The sequence below is a fragment of the Astatotilapia calliptera genome, chromosome 5 (assembly GCF_964374335.1).
Source record: "Astatotilapia calliptera chromosome 5, fAstCal68.1, whole genome shotgun sequence".
NCBI lineage: Eukaryota > Metazoa > Chordata > Actinopteri > Cichliformes > Cichlidae > Astatotilapia > Astatotilapia calliptera.
In genome coordinates, this window is record NC_137426.1 from 31,868,363 (window position 1) to 31,891,899 (window position 23,537).

The 23,537-nt window shown below is 42.9% G+C and overlaps 1 protein-coding gene across 1 annotated transcript; it reads right to left on the reverse strand.

The window, feature by feature from the left end:
* Nucleotides 1-6,804: 6,804 nt before the first annotated feature.
* On the reverse strand, nt 6,805-22,918 carry rybpb (RING1 and YY1 binding protein b). Its single transcript, XM_026168904.2, has 5 exons — nt 22,754-22,918; nt 22,017-22,142; nt 7,697-8,002; nt 7,510-7,608; nt 6,805-7,177 (listed from the first exon to the last, which is right to left on the reverse strand). The coding sequence occupies exons 1-5, from the start codon at nt 22,777-22,779 to the stop codon at nt 6,928-6,930; spliced, it is 807 nt and encodes a 268-aa protein (XP_026024689.1). The 5' UTR covers nt 22,780-22,918; the 3' UTR covers nt 6,805-6,927.
* Between the last annotated feature and the right edge of the window lie 619 nt (nt 22,919-23,537).

Below are 23,537 nucleotides of genomic sequence, written 5' to 3' on the forward strand. Positions count from 1 at the left end.
GAGCTTTTAAATGCTACATTAGACGCCTGCTAACCTGCCCCTGGAGGGAGATGGAGATTGAAAGCTGTTGTCAGTATGAGGGCTCCCTCAAGTCATGTGTCGCTACACAGTGGGAGCTGCTTCCTCTCTTACAAACACACGCTCCCTGCGACATCTCAATCAATAGTAGCCAACTCTGATCCATATACACGTCCCATTATCTGGCAGAGAGCGCAACTAAAGACGTGGACTAAGAAGCACCTGTAAACACAGGGCAGTTTTGTTTTGTTTTTTAAAAAGGTGTGTATTACTTTATGCAGTATTCTGTTAGCACACTCTGCCCTGCATTTGCGACATGCAGGTACCCACACGTCAGCAGAAATCCCTGTCCAAACAATGAAACAATGCAGTCATGTGAGCAGGTAAGTACATCCCATAGAAACTGTTTGACATCTCTGAACAGTGTCTACATATAAATATTGATATAGTCAAACAAACAATACAGAGTAGTCAAATTCTCAATACATAAAACAGAGCTGATGTACGTCACGAAAAAAGAAGCAGCAATATCCCCGAATAACATCTCCAAACCTCTGAAATTAGAATCAGACCAGATAGCAACATTGGCAGCGAACGAGGCTGACATCTGCAGTTATCTATGGGTCACATCTGGCCATGACTGTCAGCGCTGGCTCAGAGTCTGGATGCCTCAACTCTGCCACAGATCTACATAATGTAGGCCAGATGTCAGGGGTGTTATGGCATTTAGGGTGATATCAGGCCTATGTAGCATTTGCCATAAAACCCACATTTGGCAGCATCATAACTGAGCTGTAGTTTCCAAAAATAACAGAGTTTAGGCTTAGACTGTCAGGAAGACCCTCTGCAATCCAGTTCATCAACTGATATTGGTTTCGAGTAGAGGGCCAAAGATAATTCACAGACCAGCACGTGTCAATCATGGCCTGCATGAGAGATAAAGGCATGAACGTTCCTCTTCAACTCGGTCTAAACTAAGCTGTCCTGGTAAAGTAAAATAACTAAAACTCATCCTCGTTTCAGTTTAAATGCATTTGTCTGGTCGAACCTCAGCACTGGATAATAACTGTCCTGGGGCAGGCCCACAGGTCATGCTGGGAGGGTCAACAAATGAACCCACATGCTCAGGTGTAGTCCTCCAAATGTCCACCGTTAAGATTAGGCGTTGAGATCCTGTGGTTAGTGGTTAGGATAAGCTGTCAGGTTGGAGTTAGTTTCTAAAGTCTCTGTTTAAGGTTAGGCCTTAAAAAACGGTGCTTAGAGAAGATGACCAGGCTGGATGCCCATAGTCCCCTGTTGCCAGATCCTGAAATTGTTCTGTAGGCTATAACTGATAGTAACGCTCCCAGGAGATCCCGAGACAGCTGCACAAATGTCTACGCTGTTTTTGAAAGACTTTTTGGCTGTTTAGATCAATCAAGTGGAAATGCCATGTGGCTGTGCCGTTACGAAGAAGTGTGACAACCATGAGATGTTCTGTGTCATACTGACTGCTTGGAATTGGTTGTACACCTGCTCAAAATCAGCCACCAGCTCCTTATCTTTTCTCCACGTTTAGCAGCAAGTTTTCCTCAGCAAGACTGTTCTTTCCCGGGAGCTCTCACCGCTGTTTGCAATCCAGTTGCAAAAATCACTGTGATGTTCTCGCTATGTCTGTGGATGCGGTGATTGGTGTGCAGCATGAACAGGAGGGGACTGAGCACACAACACTGGGGAGCTCCAGTTTTGAGCACCACAGTGGGGGAGGTGTGACTGCCAACTGTCACACCAGGAAGTGTGGCACTCAGTTTGCCAATTAGTTTCTTCAGGGAGATTCTATTGAATGTTGGGCTCAAATCACTGTATTCAGAAATAGGTGTTATTTTCAAAGCGCGGGACTATAGATTTGAGGGCAGCGGGAGTTGGATCCTCTGCGGATCGATTGTTTATAAATGCAAAGCGATGAGGGTCCAGGCTGGCTGGGATGCCAGTCAAAACAACTCATCCGAATTGAGGTGATTGCCACAGTGCAGTATTCATTTAGACAAGACACTGCAGACTTTCCAGGTATAGGGATAATGGTGACTGCCTGGAAGCAGGTGAGATGCCGGCAATAGCATCAGCTAGCTGATCGGCACATGTTTTTAGTACACAGCCAGAGATGTTTTCATGCCCAGCAGGTTTGCTCATATTCACACTCAGCGGGATTCTTCTCACATCCACTGCAGATACTGATCATGCCAAGATCCAAAGAGCTCTCTAAGGCCCTCAGAAAAGGCTGCAAATGCCCATGAGATTTTATAAGATCTCAGAATATTTTGAAATAAATAACTTTAAGGAACTACTAGAGGTCAAGATTTCACAAGCGTGACCGTTTTCAGGACTGGTTGGTTGCCACAACAAATTTAGCCCAATCGCAGACTATAAAAAGAAGTCTGCAACAATCCCAGAATCTCATTAGAGCATCTGCAGATAACTCCTACAGCTGATCTTGGTGGTGATTCATCTACAGTCACAAAGATATTTTTACAGAGTTCAACCACATGAGAGGTGCGCTTAAAAAAGAAAACACAGAAAAGAAACTGAGAAAAAAAACAGATTTGAAGTGAAAACAGCGGTGCATGCTTGAAAATCGTCAGACATATCGCAACTGGTAGGGAGGCACCTACAAGTTACTGCTGTGAACTGGGGCAGAGTTACAAGCTTCTGAAGCCAAGGGTGTATTTTATTTTTCAAATATCACATCATTTGATGTTTTTGACAAAGCAGTAGGTGCGATCAAAACGTTTTAGGATCATCTTCATAAAAATCAAGAACCTAGACTGAAATATATCGGCCCGGTCTCACAGTCAGGGTCACCTTCATGGGCACGTCCAGATGAATTCCAGCACCGCTGCTATTTTTAGGTCTTTTCCTGGAAGAACCGTTTTACCACCACAAACTGCAAACTTGTACAGAGAGGGAATATAAGGTGTGTGCTTAAAACCCACTCGAGTTTCATGTGGAGTTCATGGAAGCGCTGGTCTCCAGTTACGCATGAGCAGTTTTCAGTTTCCAAGCCAGAAGGCAGCACCATCACGTGAGGATGGAGACCAGGAGAATATTTGCGTGTATGTGTTGTATGAAATCATCCCTCAGGCCAAGACTATCAAGCAGATTTCTGCTGTAATGTCCTGAAGCATTTAAGGAAGAACATGGGGTGTGCGTCATTGAGGCAGTGTGTGAGTGCATTGGAGTTTCTTGGCCACACCACTGCTACGTTCGCTCTCCTCCTGCTGGACTTGCCAGATTTGCCTCCCTGCAACTTTGTCTGCTTCTTGAAGATAAAAGGAAGCTGGAGGATTCTGAGGCAACGGAGGCGACACAGTGCAGAGGAACAAGTTAACAAGGAAGACGCTGGCTTTCCACAGGCACATCTAAAGATAGCACCAGCACTGAAAACGATGATCTTTAATGGCAGACTGGCCAATGTTTAAGTTTGGTATGGTTAATGACTTTTAGGCTTTTCTCACATTTAAAAATGTGTTCAAAGAGCCAACATGTTTTTTTTGTCCTTTCTCAAGAAATTCCAATCAACTCGATATTGCCACTCTTCAGAGTTTGTAGAGTGCTTTGTTCCCGTCACGTGAACAAACTAAGATCTGCTGACGTTTGCTCAAACTTGCATGAAAGGTTTTTTTTTAATGTCCAGTAAGTAAAAAAACTGAATAATCACTAGATCAGTAAGTAATGTAATGAAATCTGATTACTGACTTAAGGAAAAGCAATGTCGTGCATTTGCTGTAACATAAGCACTGCAACGTGACTACAATGCTTTGTAACCCCGAACACTATACAAAGGACACAGAACAGCCAGAAAATAGATAACTTTAACAATTTTATTTGTGAAAAACTACAAGCAAAATTCATAAATAGACATTTCTATTTGAAGCAGAGGAAAATGATCGGGTTAGCCTATAAGCGCAAAGTCGTGCACATGCCAGAAACATGTATTAGTTCAACATTATAAGCTAGACAAGGAGCTGTGATCTGCTGAAAATGCTGAGTACATTTCCACACCAGGAACATAATGTGACCATTTCACAAGGGAAAACAATGACACATCAGCTATAAGTTTAAAAAAAAGAAAAGAAAGAAAGAAAAGAAGAAAGAAAAAACTAAAACTGGATTAAACAAAGAATGGATTATTGTTCTCTCCCTACTTTTTTTTTTTTTAATTTTTCTTTTAAACAGAGCAATAACTTTAAAAGCATTGTACAAGACATCGTTATAGGAAGAAATGAGTTTGTATAATACACGTAATTGGAATTCACGGTTAAGCTTATACAGTCAGTAAACAAGCATTCTATATTTGGGTCTGACAAACAAAGCTAAAAAATGTAACCATCTTTACACAGTAAATTAAGGTTACTGGTCGCACACAAGAACAGAACTGCTTGCGCGGGAAGGAAACAGGAAACAAAAAAAAAAATACTTCAGCTCCAATGCCAGTATTCATAGTGTTTGCTTTTGCACCTTTTTAAAATTCTATATACAAGCAATAATTCATATACTCAGCAAATGGCCCATTTGTCAATAATTTAACCATGAATCCTTTCTGTTGGGAGTACTCAGTCAAAGTGAATGTGGTTGCAGATAAGGCAGGTGAAAAGATGGCTTTTTAGGCCCATTTCTAACCGATTGCATTACAAAGCAGGGTTTCATTCTCTGTAAAAATTGGACAAAACATTTCCCCTCTGACCAGCAGTCCCACTTTTTTTTTAAAGTTCTATTCACATTGCTTTTCCTCACTTTGAACACTGATTCCATATTTGAATGCAATAAAGTACATAATTACATATTAACCATCGCTCAGAAGCAGAAAAAAATAAACACATCTCCTGACAACACACATGATTATCATCCCTACGTGTGACTCTGGAAAGCGTTTGAGTGTACACAGATCAAATCCTGCCCCTCACTTCCTAGGAGGGTTTTTTAGTTTTGGGGTGGAGGGGGGGTAAAGGAGGGGACGGTTACCTCTCGTAACCTGGCTTTTAGTTGCTCTGGGAGCGGCTCAGTTTGTGAGCTGGGGCCTCCGTTAGGGGAGCTGCATGTACAATGGTAGTCCAGCAGAGCGAAGAGGGGCTCGCTAAGGCCAAAGTCTTAAGACCCAGAGCTCTTCCCACGCCCACACTGCTTCTCACTGTGTGCACGACGAGGCAACATCCACCACTGCGTGTGGAGCTGTGGTTTTCCCTCGACTCCGCTCACAGCATGATGACCTCTGCCCCAATTTAGCCACGCACAAAGATGAGTGGACAATAAGAACACCATTTACATGGATTATATTAGTCTTTATTTAAACTGTTATTCATCTCACACATTAGATAATTGCATTTCAAATTGTTATTCATCTGTCTATGTATCATGTCATTATGAAATTCCTTTGGTCCTTCAATAAATAAAACTAAGATATCATATACACATTTATTCTTTATACAATTTCATACAGTTAAAAGGAAATTATGTTGGTCTAGTATCAGCTAAGGTGAACGTGAATTAAAACCCTTAAATAAGCCTTGCTGCATTAAAATTGAAAGAACAATTGTCTTCTATTTAACTACTGCAATATTGTTTTGCCTTCAATGACAGGAGTCTTAAATTAATACAAATAAAAACAAGTCAATTGAATTGTCAGTCTTTGTAAATTGTTCTCGTCTCTGCACTCTGTTTTCTGGGTGGACTTCAGGACCACAAAAAAAGAAAAGAAAGAAGGTGGAGGAGGAAAAATAAAATAAAATCGACTCACAACAGCTTGACACAACAGGTCTATTTTTACAGCTCGATATGGTTTTACCAAGTGGAACTGCTTTTAACCATCATTCAGTCACAACAGAAAATGCTCTGGCTCCTCACCAGCTGAGAGGACAGCTCTGCCTGCAGCCAGAAAACTCAATATTTAAGTACCAAATGCAGAAAAATATTGACAGCTTTTAGTGTTTTACACAACAGCCTACACTGTACAGTTAAAGACATAAGATACTGTATAAGAGATCTGCTATAGCATACTAAATCATAGACAATCTAGTTGAAAAAGTCAGGTGTCTGAACTTTAGGTGACCTTCTTCTGATGCACAATGACCTGTACAGAAAAAGTAGACGGACCTGGAGGTCCCGACAGTGTTCAGCGAGACAGTGTTGTTGAGAAAAGTGAATGAGAATTTGATTCATCAGCACTTTGTCACATTGAGCGAATGGGCAATCCCAGATCTGCAAAACCGCTTCACAGTGTATCTAGCACCAGTGTGTGTATGTGTGTGAGTGTATATGTGTGTAGTATCTGACGTGTGTGTGTGTGTTGTCCTATTGTTTTCAGACTGTAGTAAAAACACTGAAGGAACGATCGATCTGCAGAGCTACACAGCAAAGCTTCAACATAAAAAGGAGAATATCAAAGTATACAGGTGCAACAGGTAATAAATAAAGGTAATAATAGTTTTAAAGTTATTAAAAAAAGTGGTGGTTATTGTGCCCAGCGGAGAATTCTTCTTTACAAAAACAAAACAAAACAAACAAACAAAAAAAAGTTGACTTGGCCTCACATCCACGTACAAATATAAAACAATACATACAAGTGTCTGGATGCTACTGGGGAGGGGGCTGAGGGGAAGGAATGAGGGTGTTATTCCGTGTAGGCCACCTCTCCTCGCCTGTGCCACAGGTGTAACCACGAGGGATATTCGCCAAGCGGGGGGCGCTTGTTTTCCGTAAAAGATGGCACCTCACTGTTCCTCTTAGCATCCAGGGGAGATCGTGGAATGAAGGCGGGTCGGCGATGGGAAAAGGTGAAATCCCTCCCCCTGTGGGATCCATAGTGTCCAGAAACATGGGGAAAGGGGGGAGCGGTGCAAGGGTGGGTCATAGGTGGTGGAGGATGGCAGCGGGACCTCAGAACGATTCGTCATGCCCCACAGAGAGATCCCCTTTTGGGGTGGAGGCGCGTGACGAGCCCTTGTCCATGCTCTCGGAACCGGAGCTCTGGTGCTGCTGTTCGGAGCCCGCGCTGGATGTGACGGTGGATGAAGATGTGGAGGAGGAGCGGGTCTTCTCCTTAAAGTCTGTTATGATCACCGTGACGTTCCCTACGGTGATAGCCAACTGCTGGGCAGTACTCCGGTCAATGTTCTTCAGTTTGGGCCTGAGGAGAAGAGAAGGAGAAAAACTAAATATTAGTAGTCACAATTGCCAACTACAACATGTGCATCTCAGCAACAACAATGGGAGGCTTCCAGCACTGTGGGGGTGGTTACACTAAATTGCTCAATTCATCGGGTGACACATGCACAGTCAGAACAAGTGCATCAAAAGAAAGAGTGGGCGTTTAGTGTAAAAGATCATTTGTGAATCAGCTGAGCTTTCCCACTAACCTTGTGCTAGATGAGTTTCTCTGACCAGAACTACTGCATAGTCATACAAGTTAAACCACGTGCTCTGTGAAACACATGCAGAGCAGGGGAGTGGGCTACGCACCTGGAAATGTGAGAGTTCTTGTTGGTCTTGGTTGCTGATTTGCCAGACTGTATGCTGTGTTTGTCACTGGGTGAACTCTGATGGCTGTCAGATTTGGGTCTGGAGGAAAACAAACGCACACAAGTGAGGATTGATATCAGCACCACTGCAGGCATGCAGAAACATGCGCTGTGATTCGTACGCTGACCTGGTCTTTTTGCTGCTGGGCTTCTTCGTCAGAGCTGGGCTGATCTCCTTCTCTCTGTCGGGTTTGTCTTTGATTGGCTGCTCCTTGTCGCTCTTTTCCTTCTCAGGAGTGTCTCCCTCTGGCCTCACTCTCTCTGGACGTTCGACCTGTGGGCGTCCTTCTCCGTTGGCTCGCTCTCCTTCACCCTCCGGGCGCTCCTTGTCTATGCGCTCGCTCCTCTCTCTCCGCTCCTTCTTGGGTGGGGGAGGCATCGGGTATTGCTGAGCCACCTGCTGGGCAACCAGCTGGGAGTTGATCCGGGGTTTCCTGTGGAGGAGATCCAAGGCACAAACATGGATTAGCCTTGTAGTAGAGCTGTGAACTGACTTTGGCCACAGACCAACGTGGTCATGCTACAGCTGACGAAGAGAAGCGACTGAACGTGGAGGTCAGCGGGGGGGAAGGCTTGTTGCTCCCAGCTGCTGCACAGGCAGGTTTGTGCAGCCGCTTCCTGGCGGAGCAGCTCTATTTTAGGACTAATCTCATTAGCTCACGGTCATAATAAAATGAATGCACAGGATCACAAGGTGGGACATTTGCAGCACGTCACTTAGGTCCTCTAATCTGATTACTGTAGGGTTGGCCCAATTTGTCACAGATTGAGATTCAGCTGGACGTGGTATTGCTGCTCCCTCTCAGTGAGCTCACCAGCAACCACAGAGCCCTTTTTTTATAACTCATTTGAAAACACAAATAATCACAAACCGCAATCTGACTGAGCATTCTTATTCAGCAGAGACAATAAACGCAAGGAAGATAAATGTCACAAGCAACTTCTAATTAACCAGAGAGGGAGGTTCACATAAAACAATTTGTTCCTGAAAACATCTTTTCTGTGGTCTCACGCCACAGAACTGCTGAATAGGGAAGTTGTGAGGTAACCCAAAGTCGGAGGGACTGAGCCAAAACACACACCTGCTGCATGATGAACATCAGCTGACAGCATCTGGGGGGGGGGGGGGGGGGGGGGGGCACTCGGGGGAGAGGGAAAGATGCCTGTAGTCTTCCAGAGACTCAGCAGAGACCAAACCGCAGCCAGCAACATGGATAATCACAAGCCAGCACTGGGCAAGCGTGGTGAGGAGTAAACCACAAGTACGATCACACACACACAAACATGCACTCGAAAAGCTTAGCGTGCAAACAAACAGCCGGGCACAGCTTAATGGCTGCTCAGGGGCCCTTTCAACAGGAACAAGTTCTACTAGTTAGATGTGTATACCCAACCTTTCCAAAACCATTTCTAATCTTGGCAGGAAGTTTCTTTCTTTCTTTCTTCTTTTTTTGCAACAATACTCCAGCAGAGCAGAAGACAGCCCTCATCCCTTGACCTCTGACTGCTTTAGTAAACCTGTGGTCACGGAGTGAGGCTTGAAAGTTGTAGAAACTCTGCTGGTCCAAGTATCAGTCCAGACAAACAAGGGTTACTGCTGGAAAATGAAGCTGTAGTGTGTCAGACTGTTTTAAGTGGCTTGCAGTAGAGAGTGGTTTTCAGACAGCAGCTTAAGTGGCAGGCCTCAGTGTTTCAATTTAGCAACATCATATTGCCACTCCTGTTACTCTTGTTTCTGCACTTAAATCCTCGCACATCTTTCACAATTGAATCTCCGCTCTCCAAGTCTCCCAACCTTTTAGTGGCCCGCTGCTTATAAACTCAGAGCTGTGTCCATCTTTTCTGTTTTTTTTCTGCTGATTCGCTCCCAATCCTCAACTGCTCCATCAAGCTCGTTTATTCTCCTCCTGCTGTGAACTATTACAGAGTGAGAAGGAGAGGGTGGGGACCCGCAGCTGATCAGAAGACAATCAATTGGGGTATAATAGAGCATCATGTTGTAATGCTTGCACTACATTTCAATCAATACAGCAGCTGTGCTGAATGCTGATGAGCCCTGGGCTGCTGATCCAGGATCCATTAGCTGCTGTGGTTCTCTGGAGCCCGTTTTCTTTCCCCTCCTACCTGCTGCCCCTGTGTGTGGCCTCGTTTTGGGAGTGTTCTGTGGGTGAAAATTAAAGCTGGGAGAAATCTCATCTTTATAATTGCCAACCCTATCCTATTCCCATCAAAGAGATCCCAATTCCACTTTAATTTGGAGTAATTACTTCCTGTGCTGAGTATGAGAGGTCCTAATTGGAAAAGCCAAACTAAACTCAGCAAAGCTTTTAAATACAAAGTGATGAATTTAGTAACTACAGTAATGGACTGGATGTTGTGTGTCACATCTCCAAGGAGATAAAGCGTAATGTTCGATGACATTAACATGAATTCCTGACATAGGATTTTCCTTGTCCTGTCTCGATGGTTCTCTCTATGGGAATTCAACAGATCTCTGGACCTCATTCAGTATCATCATCATGCTGGAAATATGCACAGCTAACAAAATATGAGAACGTATTGAAGGTTTTAAATCTACTTCTTTAACCCACCGCCACAAGTAAACAGACAGGATCCAACAGGACCAGATATCATTCTTTGTGGCAGCCAGTGCTGTGAGTCAAGGAGGTGGTGAATGAGTGAGTGACTGATAAGCCCATTGCAGAATTGATGCCCTGGTCAGAGCTTGAGATTTGTGTCGACAGCACTGGTGGCAGCAGAAGCCGTCCTGCTGGTTAGCCGGTGATTCAGTGCCAGCTGTAAGTCAGCCATGAGCTGTTGCTGGCATGACAGAGCCACTGCTCTCTTTACCCCATTATTTATTCACTGACCATACATCGTGACTTTGCACACTGCTGCTCTGTGGCTCATTAACACGCCGCTCTGCATGACACTACGGTGTGTGCTACTGGATTTCATGAAATAATAGAGGCCCTGAAAAAGTCTCCTGCTTAAAAACCATTACGGTTCATTACTGAATTATTCCACATTGTTGAACATGGGAGTGTACTAATTAAACTACAACACCGCTAAAATTACTTTTACAAGTGAATATCCAAATCAAATAAGAAGCATCTATATAGCACAAAGGAAAATGGATACTGGGAGTAGGACCAAAAGTAAACCCCAGGGTCCAATTGCAGAAATTGCTCCAACCTCCCACTGCTGCCAATATATTCCTGGTAAAGTGTGTGTGTGTGTGTGTGTGTGTGTGTAAAGCCTGCTGTTGAATCATTTCCCACTGTGAGGGCTTACAGCATATTACCTCCCCTTCACACAACAATAGGCTGTGATTGACAGCTCCTCCCATGCTTGCCTCCAAATTCCACAGACCGGGGGGGAGGGAGGAATGGGGAGCCTCCCTCTACGGGATGCCCTGAAATAACTATCATCATGCTTAAAAGCTCCTAATTCAGTCAGACTGACACCCATAGTTAGACTGCTCCACTCAGCCTGAACTGTCACAGAGGCAGACACACCTCTGCTCAGCTGGTGCTCTCACTGGTCAGAAGCAGCCGATACTTGCCAGCCAGGAGCAAAAGCTGAGGCTGCTATTTCAGAGGCAACTCTTTCTACAGAAACTAAAAACAATGAGCCTGAGCACTTCACAGAGAGAGACTAATGAAGAGAGGGAATGAGCGATGGAGAGTGCGATATACAGACGGACACAGAGAGTGAGAGAGAGAAGGAGGAAAGCCCTCATTAACACAGCTCTTTTATTTGAAGTGCTGTGGAGGACAAGCAATTATTTCCTGCCAAACTGAGTGAAAGCAGCGGCAGACAGCTGAGCGAAGAGGAGAGAGAGAGTGAGACAACTAAGAGACAACAGAGTTCTTTGGCCAAGGCCAGCCCGCTAAAGAGCCAGGCTATTAAACGTCACCCACTCCCTCATTCAGATATCAGCGCAGCAACAATGGGGGCTTCCTTTTCTTCAGTGATCTACAAAGTTGTTCTGCAACTTGAATCCTGCATACATTCATGGCCAACCTGAGTTTCTCCACTCACAGCTGAAAGACTAGAGAGCCTCAGCCTGGAGCACATGTTTCAGATCCTGCATCTGAGAATGTCACGGGCTTTTAACATCTCGATCAATGGAAATCACACCTTATTTTTAAGTAATCGATTGTCCCACTCTGTTAACCTCATTATTCTAAATGATTCACAAACACAATTAAGAGGCTGATATTTGCTACACGTTAAATCATATTATTCTAGTTATTTTATACATAAATGATAATAGACCCAGAACTAACAAGATGTCGAATGCACATCTTTATGTGCTTTTATAAAAATAAAAACTACATCAACTGGTTATGCCAGCACTATAACCACAGAGTAATAACCAACAGGCTTCATGTCCTGAGCAACAAATTCCAATAATCATCCTGTGACATCACCTTCACGTTTTGATGGGAGAGGAGGCTTCGAACTAGTATGGTTTGAGGATAGCTGCTGCAGCCAAAGCATATTCAAATATGCAAATTACAGGATGTTCACACTCAAAGTAGATGAGTTAGTATACAGGTTTCTGATGATATGACTGTAGCATGCAAATTGCTTGCAAAGTTTTATTCATTAGTTTTTTTTTTTTTTTTAGACAACCCCTTTTAACAAAATGCAGCCACACTGACAGGAGAAAAAAAAATCTTGTGCTCCTCCCAAAATGAAAAGTAACACAATCATCCTGCAAGGCTCCATCCATTTTATTCTTGTGAAAATGAGAAGGACAACTGTCTGACTAATAACAGCTTATGACAGCATACTGCCAAGTAATCAACCCCAAGACCTGGAAATTATAGCCCTACTGATGCTCTACATGCACACATATTTCTCAGCAGTTCCTTTATGCTTGGATCTTTCTGTAGACTCAGTGTTTGCCACCCCTGACTAGAGTAAGCACAGGCCAAGAGGTGACAGTGCTGCCATGAATGTGGTTACTATAAGATGGTGATTTGTCTGCACAGTTTCTCAGTCTGTTGTTTAATGCTCGTCAGTCTCTCTAGACTTTCTATGACAAGCAGCTCATGGTACCTGCCTACTAAACTGTTTGGTCTAACTGCTAATAAGATTTTCTCTGAAATGATGCGTAAAGTGGTATCTTCATGTCTAAGGTGATAAGGTGAAAAAAACGTCATAATTCCTGTGGATTGCATGTTATTCATCTATAGCACATCCCACCATTATATTTAAGGAAAGTTAAAGCAAATTCAAACATAAAATCTATCAGCAAGATTTTTTTTATTTTAATGAACTGTCACTTTGTTTGGCTGGAAAGAATTTACTTTAACTAGCAAATAATTCCTTCAGGCAAAAAAGAAAAAAAAACATTTACAAAAATGTGTAATAAATAAGTAAAAGTACAGGGCGACAGCTTCAGATTTCAGAACAAAACCCAAAGACGTTCACTGCTTAGCACTTATTAAAGTCACCTCATGCTTTATAGTGTTCTTGTTCCGCACAGCTGCCCCCATTGAGCACTGCATGGTACCACATGAACCAGAACCCAACCTGCTACAGGTTAAGACGGGAACTGCAACTCACAGCAAATCTTTCAGAGGTTCTGAAGCAGTGAAGTTTTCAGTAACCAGACGGAGACCGACTGAAGAGGCAGCTGACTAAACACTGACCAGAAAATCTATGCAATCACTAAAAATGGCATTTTCAGTCTAAATAATCACAAGATCTAGTTTTCCTTAGTTGCTGTAGTAAATCCAACTGTTGGATCACGCATCCCTGGAAGGCTATTCCAGTGAAGTTTCACAAAGAACGTGACTTTTGACCTTACAGATTTATCAAAAACATGACAGTATCATTTATCAGCAGAAACTGGAAGTGGGCGGCACCTCCCTGCCTGCGAGTACAAGTGAACCTTGGTGCCAAGAACACCTCTCTCAAGGCGTTTCTGAGATATTGCATTGACAAGAATGATCAGCAACCTGAAAAATAATGCCTTCGGCTCACGACACCCTTGCATAAATATGTGAAAGTGGGACACTGAATATAATTTGATTCCTTTTAATATAGCTGCATAGCCCACCATGGTAAAGAATGTGTGAGAAACACTGGCCTTAACTGACCCAAATACAGTACATACCTTATTTAATGTGAATTTAAATTGAGAAATTACATATACAAATTCCACTGAAGTGCAGAGCTTAGGCTCCCAGTGATGAAATTTTGCACCTGAAGAGACTGGAGCAGTGCTGTCACCTCCAGCCATCCATGGGTAAAGTAATGTGTGTAAGTGAGTGTGCTGCAGAGGCCGAAGCACCTCAAGAAGAGCCTGGGGCTATAGCACTTCTCAAATCATTCTCACTGCCCACCAGAAGCATTAAGCATTCAGCCCTTCATCTGCTCCTTCCACTCAGGATTTTGAGGGCTTAATGTTCGAATCACTTCTTCACTTCTTGTCTCTACCACAAACATCTTAAGAAAAAGCAAGCAACCAGAAATAGTATTTTTCCCAGTGGTAGCTACCATATAATGCCATATCATGTCAGTTAAACTACAGGCTGCAAACAATCACAAGGAACTCTGATTCAACAACCCACTTGTTTTTCAGTCAGCTTTGACTTGACTCTAGCTTGTGTGTGTGTACACAAGCAAGTGTTCAGATTTGAACATGACTGAATACAGTGAATACCTGTTTTTATTCAGTTTACTTAAAACTACTTTTCAGTTCAACTACTTTTAAATTTCACACTTTGTGTTGGCACATAAAGCATAACTAGTTTTGTTTGATTATATTAGAAAAATAAACACAGAGAAGACAATAAAAAGGGAGGAATAAAACGTTCCTGCAGAACACTGTGATAACTGTTAATAACATGAACACACAAAGAACTGCCCAACATTATTTAGCTAGCGCAATGATATTTTACAGCCTGCAGCTACAATCTGAAATTACACGAAGAGCAGTAGATATGAAATGTTAATTATTGATAGTTAAGCTGGAACATACAGACTTTGCAAACAAATTCTACACAACCCATTAATCTAAATTTTAAAAGCCTCTGATTCACAACTAGGAGATAAATTAGCACAAAGGCCCAATTAGACATGCATTAAGAATAAGGCTGCCTGTTTTTGGCAAAAAAACATAAATGGTATGATATAGCACAATTTTTCATAAACTTAAAATTCAGGCAGTTACTGATGTTTAAACAATTCTCTAAATATAATTAAAATGAAAAGTAAATGAATGGATTATGGTTGCAGAGAGCTTTAGTCCTGGATTAGCAGGTCTTTTTGACAGTAAAGAGCATCTCCTAAGGGCAACTGCCTATCCCACCCAATCTGCTTCTGTTATGGGGAGTCTTGAGGGTAAAGACAGGAATGATGAGAATCCCAGGCTACAAAAGGCTTGTGTTCCTCAGGAGACCTGCACTGTAGCCATGGGGCAAGAGAAAGAGATGAGCCGGCAGCCAACTGCTGCGCACCGCTTAAACTGGACTGCATGAGAGACCCTGAGCGATCCAGACACAAAGACAGCTGCAGGCAGCTACAAATCCTTCCTCGGGTTCAGCTACGAAACCCTGAGAGTTTTACTCATCTTGTTAACTTTCAGTCAGCCTGACTCAAGCTGTAAATAGAGTACGTTTAGGCTTTTAAGTAGGGGGCAAAGTACACCTCTGTGAAGGAAAGGCATGCACTTGATTTATAACAAGGAAAAAATCAAAAGAGCTTTGCAGAAGAAGAAAATCTGTTACTTGGAAAATCAGAGCAACAGATCAGCGTTTTTTTTCTAGTTTCTTTTAAATTTTAACTTTAATCTATAGCTTAAATTAAAATCAGATTTCTCACCTTACTGAAAACTTTAAAGGTGTCCTGTATTTTCTTTTGCTATAAATACCTGAAGATTTGCTGTTTTCTGTGTATATACACACATATATATGTGTACACACAGTGAAACAAAGAATGCTTTTATTGTGGGTCTGGTCTCAGTTTCAGAACCACAGACATTACCCCCCTAGTTTCTATGAATTAAAAAAATAATCTACTCATGGTCCTCTGTGGATTTGCCACTGTGTTTCTATCAAATTTTATTAGGTGTTCTATATAGACATTGGGTTTCTTGAAAGCACTGACACCTTCATCCTCATACAACAATAGAACAACAAGAAATGACATTCTGAGAAGAATTCACTGAAATCACTCCAAGATGTCTCAACTTTTCTCCAACAAGTGTTTTGCACCATGCTGACTGCTGTGGGCATGCATTTCTGCTTCTCCCAACAGCCCAAAGAGAGTCTGTATACCTTTATGTGTGGGGGCAGGGCAGGGCAGGGATAGCTCAGTAGGTAGAGTGGTTGCCCCATGATCGGAAGGTCGGGGGTTCGATTCCCCTTAACAGCTACCCTGAGGTACCCCTGAGCAAGGTACCGTCCCTACACACTGCTCCCCGGGCGCCCAATGGCTGCCCACTGCTTCACTGAGTGAATGGGTTAAATGCAGAGCGCAATTTCCCCACGGGGCTCAATAAAGTACAATAATGTACACACTTTCTTCTTAAAAGATAATATAATGGACAAATTTAAAGCACAGAAGTCTAATATGTGCAAATAATGCTTTATCTTCACTTTAACTAGCCTTTCCATGACTGACCTTTCAGGCTATGAACAGCGAGGCATCAAGCAGACTGACAGCAAGACATTGCAAAAGCACTGAGCACATATGAGCTTCCTCCATCAGCAGCACTGTCACATTACCCTGTATCACTCATTTGTTTTCCTCTCCACCACCTCTCAATCATTCTCTCTTTGCTCTTTTCCCCACTTCCTCGTCACTTTCTCCTCGTCCATTATCCCCCTCCCATCCTCTATAAATCCTGCAGCCTTTAACTACGTCTCTTCCTCACCTCACCTCTCTTCTGTTGCTTTGCCACGACTGTTACCCGTCAACTGGATCACTGTATCATTACTGCTGTCCTATCATATTCTTACCCATTCACTTTAGAGAAAACACAGCCTGGTTTGGAATTTCCTGAGGAAAAAAAAAATCACTGCGCTGCCAAAGGGGACACAACACCTTCACAGCAGGCTTGTGTTCTCCTTGTGTTCTACAAAGGGAACAACAGTTATCAAGCAAACAAAAACAAGATGTGAGGGAAACCCGACATCAAGAGGGCAAAGGTTCTGCCAAGCACAGCAGCCAGGACTCTTTCTGCAGGATTTATTATGCACTATAACCCGTGGCTTGGCAAGACCAAACAATCAACAAGATCAAACCACTAGTAAGGCAGTCGATTCTTAATTCGCTCTCAAACTCGTAAAATTTTGCTGTTCTCTTCCCATGGATGAATAGTGGTGCTAGTGGAAATGGAATAGGCTGTCCAGTCTTTCCCTCCCTGGGTAATGATGCGCTTCACTCTACTTTATCCCCCGGAGACTCTTGGCTCAGTGAGCACATCCCCCTTACAGCCAAACCCCCTCTCTCTTAATACACACACATAAATGTCCAGACATAACGCTCCCCTTCTGTCCCTTTACTGGTCCATTTCTCTCCTGTCCTCTCCTTCTCCTTACTTACACTTAACAACTCCCCCTCTCTTTGTCCTCACATGCTTTCATTCCTGTATTTTCAGAGGACTCCTCGCTCCCTCACTGTCACAGTCATTTGCGTGCCTCGTCTTTTTCCTGAATGGGAGGAGCCCCTGGATTCAACAGCTCTCTCAACATTTCTCCGTTTTGTCAGATTGCCAAATTGGCTATTGTATTTAATCACTCACACTGCCAAATCCCATGAAGTAATTAAGAACTTTTAAATCCGGCAATTAACATGTAAAGATTAGGGCTACCCGCTCATGCTCAGGGCTTTGGTGCAGATGCTGATAATGCTGGATAAGCAAAAGCAGTTTCCTCTGAGTGGGGGCTGCAGTGGGGGCTTGTGCGAGGGAGTGCGGATATAAATTGAGCGCCCTCTTATGTAATTCCATTATTCCAGACAATCTGCCTTAATGTGACAGTGCGAAAATCCACGCTTTATAATAACCATTTCGTCATAGCATAAGACAGACAAAACACACACAGAGACACATGCAAACGCACTGACATAATTATACTATGTGTGTATAACATATACATATACAAACACTGATGGACTTTCCTCATTTTTTAACCCTATATTAAGATTTTAGAGCTAGATATCATTTATATTCCAGCCACTCTGAATCTCCTTGAGGACAATAACTGAGAACATTTGACTTAAATGCAGCATGTTTGCAACAGTCATAAGACACAAGACGAGGTAACATGAAATGCAGCTGACTGGAGAGAATTAGCTTGTTTTCACTTAGAGCCTCACTTGTAAATGTGTGTGTGGGGGTGTGTCATATTTTTAGCTAAATCAAATTAAAAGAAAACAGGAGTGTTCAAAAGAGTTTACATTTTAGGCTAAATACCTGGCTACTAGACTCAAAGATATGTTTTACTTGGAACGCATCACAAAGGATGAAATTTTTAATTACAGTGCTATACTTTCTTTACTTTCATGCTTTAACTTGTCCATCTGCAGTCGCTGCGTTTTAACTAGACTTAACCCAAGTTGAATATTTTCTTTTAAAATGATTCATTAGAGTTTGAGAATTAACTTGTAAGACCTTTGAAATCTACTTTTAAAGGTTCAGGTTCTGCCGCCTTGCTTGAGTCTACGCATCAAATAAGCTGCACATTTGCATTTAAGCTTTTTTAAACCAAAACGCAGTACTGCATTTTGCTTACGTGTCAGAGACACCCATTTATCCTGTTTTATACAAAGCAGAGATGAAAGCTGCTTGAAATGGTTGACTACAGAGTGGAGATAACAGCGCAGCAGTCAGAGACTGAGGTACCTCAAGACTTCCTGTGATCTCCACCATCAATCAACTTTAGAGGGCTCCTAATGGTTTCTCTCTAGGCCCCGGGGCTGCCAGAGGTTCATACCAAACACAACCACAAAGCAAACTGATGCACAGCAACACAGTGTCACATTCACACAGTGATCAGGTTCAGATGCCAGAAACATTTAAATATGATAGCGGCCACCACAAGGGATGCTAATGCAAGACCTACTCCAATTACCAAAGGAGCGGGCACTGAATGCAGAGGCTGAACACCCGGGCTGTTTGGACTTGTAGATTAGCAGAAGGTCAGGTGCAAAAGCAGGGGTGCTTTTTGTTTAAGAGTCAAGAGTGGCAGAGGGTACATTTAGCCTACTTGGGTATCATGTTTCAACACTGAGCTGAACTGGGTCAACAGGTTCGAGTACTCGACTGGGGAAGACGGGGCCTCTCCCTGCATGCTGATGCCACAGTCTTGCTCTTGTTAATGCACATTTTTGTCTCCATTAGCATGAATCACAGGTGAATATCTCACAGCTAACTACGTTTCCTTTCGCTGTCAGGGGACAAAGTGTGATTCAGGTCACCATCTCCAAATCTGCAAGACCCATGTCACTTGTGTGTCTCCCATCAACACCAGAGGGGTGTATAACGAAACATGATTGACACGGCCAGGATTTTTTGTATTAGCCGGTTCAACGAAACCGTAAAACCACATGTGCAATAACATGTATCACAACAGTGACTAATAACTTTGTTAACCCAGGCACTCTTCTTCACTGTCTGTGCTGTGGGTGCTCACATTAATGGGGCTGTCTTATGCGTCATTTACTCGTCCACAGAAGTAACACAAAATGGATCAACTATGCGTATTTAACAGATTTATAATGAATAGCCTACACCCCCCCCCCCCCCCAAAAAAAAAATGGCAAAAGCCAAGCCAACACTGGTACTGCAAGTAAGGAAAGAAGGCAACAGAGCAGAAAAAAATATTAATACGTAAATATATTTATATCTTCACTCAGTGCACTGTCAGTGCTGGATTTTAATTTGTGATTTGACAGCTGCACATTAGAGCTCTGACACTTTCAAACTGACACATTTAAACATCAGTGCATTCAGCTCTAACACGGTCTTATAGCTGAATGTTAAGAGATGTAGAAATCACTAAGGTTTTTTTTTTTTTGCCAGATTGTAGCTAAATAATTTAAAGTGATTTATAAATCCTGCTGATAAATAGCCTATAAACAAACTGATTAATTTCTAATCTGTGTTTTATGAGCTGTAATTCCTGCAGTGTAAAATGGACTTGGCAGCAAATTAAAAATCTACGTAAACACATATATTATCTCTGAATTTTACACTGAAACTCTGAATATAACCTGCATTGGACCAGGTTGCATGCTCAGCATAAGTTGCTATGGTGATCTAAGCAGGCAAAAGGAGAAACACGTGCATGACACTGAAAACTCCCAACATCGATACTGCTTTGTAGTACAGCCCTCTGGTGTCTGGCTTCGTGCACACTGTGAGGATAGGATGCATCAAATTCAACAGAATGAATTTTTCTGATACTGGATTCCCAGACCCCCCAGACTCAATACGTAACTAGGAAATAGATACTTTGTTAGCTGGTTACTACCTGTTGTACCCAAACATATTCAATAACAGAGAGTTTTGTGACTGACCAGATGTTGATGGCCAGGACACAGAAAAGGAACTCTATATCGTGGAAGGAGTGAAAAGAACCAGCTTATGCACAATCACCCTGCGCAGAACAAGCTTTTTCAAACTTGCTTTAAAACACAATCATGTCACACTGACTGAATAAATCAATACCCAGCTTCGCTCATCTTGTAGCAAACACAAACCGGCGATCCAAATCAAACTTCAGCAGCGAGGAGCTCTAATTAGCAAACACGTGTGTCCTCATGCATAAACACACATCCAAAGTAGAGCCCCAGATAAAAGCAGCAAGACAAACATCCACACACAGCCTTAAGTGTAAATCATTTAGCTGAGAGCATTTTGCTTCGTCCCGAGCTTTGCCGGAATACATCAAACAGTGAAGAAAAAGATGGCTAATTAGTACTCATTAGAATAAGAGGCAGCCCCACAACTACACAGCTGCATTAATCAAAGGTTAACTATTCAGATCAAACAGGAATGTGTGACAACCACACCGATGATGTCATGCGCTTTACCAAATAGAGAAAACTGGACTGTTGCCAAAGCTTGGTAAATGGGGATGGAACAGGAAGGCTATGACACACTCGTCTCCGCTTCCTGCTTTCATACAGCGTGCTCAGCCTACATCATCAGCTGTGGTCTTAAACTACACGCTGCTGGGAAAAAAAAGATCAGGGGGGAGGGGAGACTTACAATTAAGATCGGGCTCAATCTTTTGGATTCTCAGCAAACCAGTCTAGTGTTTTCTCCCCATATGTGCCAGGAGTGTCAGACAAGCCGCTTATGGTAAACCACAGCTGTAAAGGTTAGAATGCGAGGGAACTTGTCAACAAACCCACAAATGACTCATCTGTCTCTCCATTACCACCATGCGACTGGTGACATTAGCACACAAACACAGGTCACGGCACACGCAACTTATCACCAAAAACATTCCCCAGAACAGAAAGAGTAGGCGTGAGTATACACAAAAACGAAAGGGAATCCCGTCAAGAAATTCAAGTTACACAATGATTTCATCTCAGTTTCCCATAAAACAATGCCTTCTGCTGACATCACAGATTTTATTCTGAGTTAAACTTAGGGGAAATGTCTGGAACAGTCACACAAACCCGTTACTATAAATGTTGACATTCATCTAGAGCAATATCTGAGAGCAGATTAAGGAGAAATAAAACAAGTTTGACTTCTGGTTAATAATTTACATGTTTTAGACTGACAAATATGATTTTCAAGACACAAGGCCATGCTTTGAAATCAGAGTGCCTTAAACTACTTGGCACAGGCAGTAAAAAAAGTCTGTTAAGACTTTTGAAATGCCAAAAATTCATGTTTAGTTTGCATCCAAACGCCAATCATAACCACAAAAATAAACTTCCCATCAGTCTCAGGCTCAATAAATCCAACTGTATGAGTGTTAAATGACAATCTGCAATCCTACAGGTAGGTGAAAGGCGCGCAGACACATTCACCTTGTTTGACTCGATGGGGGGTTAACAAGGGAAAAAAAACAAAATACAGCTCCTTCGATGTTGTGGATGCATCGTAGCTGTACAGCTATCATCAAGGACGGTCCCTCTTCCCCACCCCACCCCCTTTGGCTAGTGAAGCACGCAGCCTACCTAGACGGATGCATTTAAAAAAAAACGCGAAATACAATGTTTAGCACGCATAAGACGAGAAACTACAGATAATCCAGACAGCAGCGGGATGTGTTTGCAAAGACTGTCCATCAACAAGTCCCCATTCACTCACGGACAAATAGGCTGTCGATCAAAGTTGTCATTCCCATAAATTGCGATGCAATGCTGCTGCAGCCAGGCAAGGCAAGGCAAGGGGGGGAGGAGGGGGAGACGAGACGCTCAGACGAGTGGGAGAGCGAGGGAGAACGAGAGCTACGTTACCTTGTGGATGTGCCCTTCCTCACATCGCAGATGCTGCATTTGAAAGCCTCGGCGGTGTTCCTGAAGGTACAGACGCTACAGTCCCAGTAGCCGTCATCAGCGGTTTGTTTGGCTTGTCTTTTTGGCCTTACAAACGACACAAATGTTAAGGTCAAGTTAGTTTCTGAAATACCACAGATATAATTCACGAATAAACAAGAAAGGGGATTGTGACAAACAGAGCGCGTTGTGTAATAAACGAGCTCCTCAGCAAAGCCCGGGGCATGGTGGTGTTGTCATTAATATTGGGTTCGAGTCCCGGCAGTTAGAGCTCCTTGGTTCATAAATCTCCACAGCGGCGGAGCGAGCGACTATCCACAACGTCCGATTGAATCGCCAGCTAGGCTAGCGGGCAGGCAAGCACTGCTAAAAATTTCGGCATCGAAGCTTAGCATGTCGGCTAACAAAACCAATATCAAATAATGCCCATTTCGACATTGACCCTGCAAAAGGCTTCGTCGAGACGCAAGAGCGTTTCAGGGAATGCCAGGCGTATCCTCGGAAAAAATTCCCTTTGTCTGTTAACTGACTGGGCTGTAAAGCAGCGAGTAGCCGCCATAGTGACTGCACTATTCTAGCTAGCTGTGGCATACCAACTGAAAAAGGGAGAAACGATCCCTGTGTGAGAGAAACGCATCCAAATATCGAGCTCAAAACGCGCAAAACAAGTCGAAATCGACAGCGAGCGGTCGCATTACCTGGTAGGGCTCTTTTTGTCACCCATGGTGAAGAACAGTCCTCGAAAATAAGAAGAAAAAGGGCCTCCTTTAATTGTCAGTGAGTGTAGTATGGTCCTGGTAGAGCCGCTGTTGAAGCTGTTGGCAGACAGGCTCCACTCAGTGCTGGCTCGAGGCACGGCACAGCGACTGACTGCACTTCAGCACGTGACCAGCAAACAGCCAATCACATCTTCCATGGGTTTAAAAGTCTGGCTTGGATATTTAGTAGCTATTTTAATAACTACTACAGATATTTGACAGACCGCTCCTTTACCCACACACATACATATCTACAGATTGCAGCGTTGCAGCGCTGATACAGCTTGCAGCTCTTGTGATTAAACAAACATACACAGAACTTGTAAAGCGCATTAAAAGCGCTTCAGAAGTTAAATGAGGAAAGAAACAATACAGAGAAACAATAAAGAAACGGAAAGAAACGTTACACTGAAGCTATTCACAGAAAAAAACATATATATACACGACATAGGTTTGCCAAATAGACAAATGTGTGTTTTTTCTTTTTTCTTTTCTTTAATCATGTCAACAATTTGATATTTGCTCCATTTCAATCAGTTTTCACCTTCACCAGGACTGCTTGCTGTTATCTGAATGAAGAAGCCCAGGTACGTGCAGGTGAATCTCCATGGGCACGCAAACATCATCACGTAATTAAGCCCTACACTTAAACTCTATAAAAAGTGTTTTCACATACATTATGTCCACTTAAATGAGCACTGTTTGTCACAAAAAGCAATGCTCT

What these genes read in the sequence shown, in the direction of transcription:
- rybpb (XM_026168904.2), bottom strand. Translation starts at nt 22,779, where the DNA reads ATGGGTGACAAAAAGAGCCCTACCAG. An exon ending in GACAAAAAGAGCCCTACCAG is followed by an intron (nt 22,143 to 22,753) that starts GTAATGCGACCG and finishes GTCGTTTGTAAG; the next exon opens with GCCAAAAAGACAAGCCAAAC. An exon ending in AGGAAGGGCACATCCACAAG is followed by an intron (nt 8,003 to 22,016) that starts GTAACGTAGCTC and finishes TCTCCTCCACAG; the next exon opens with GAAACCCCGGATCAACTCCC.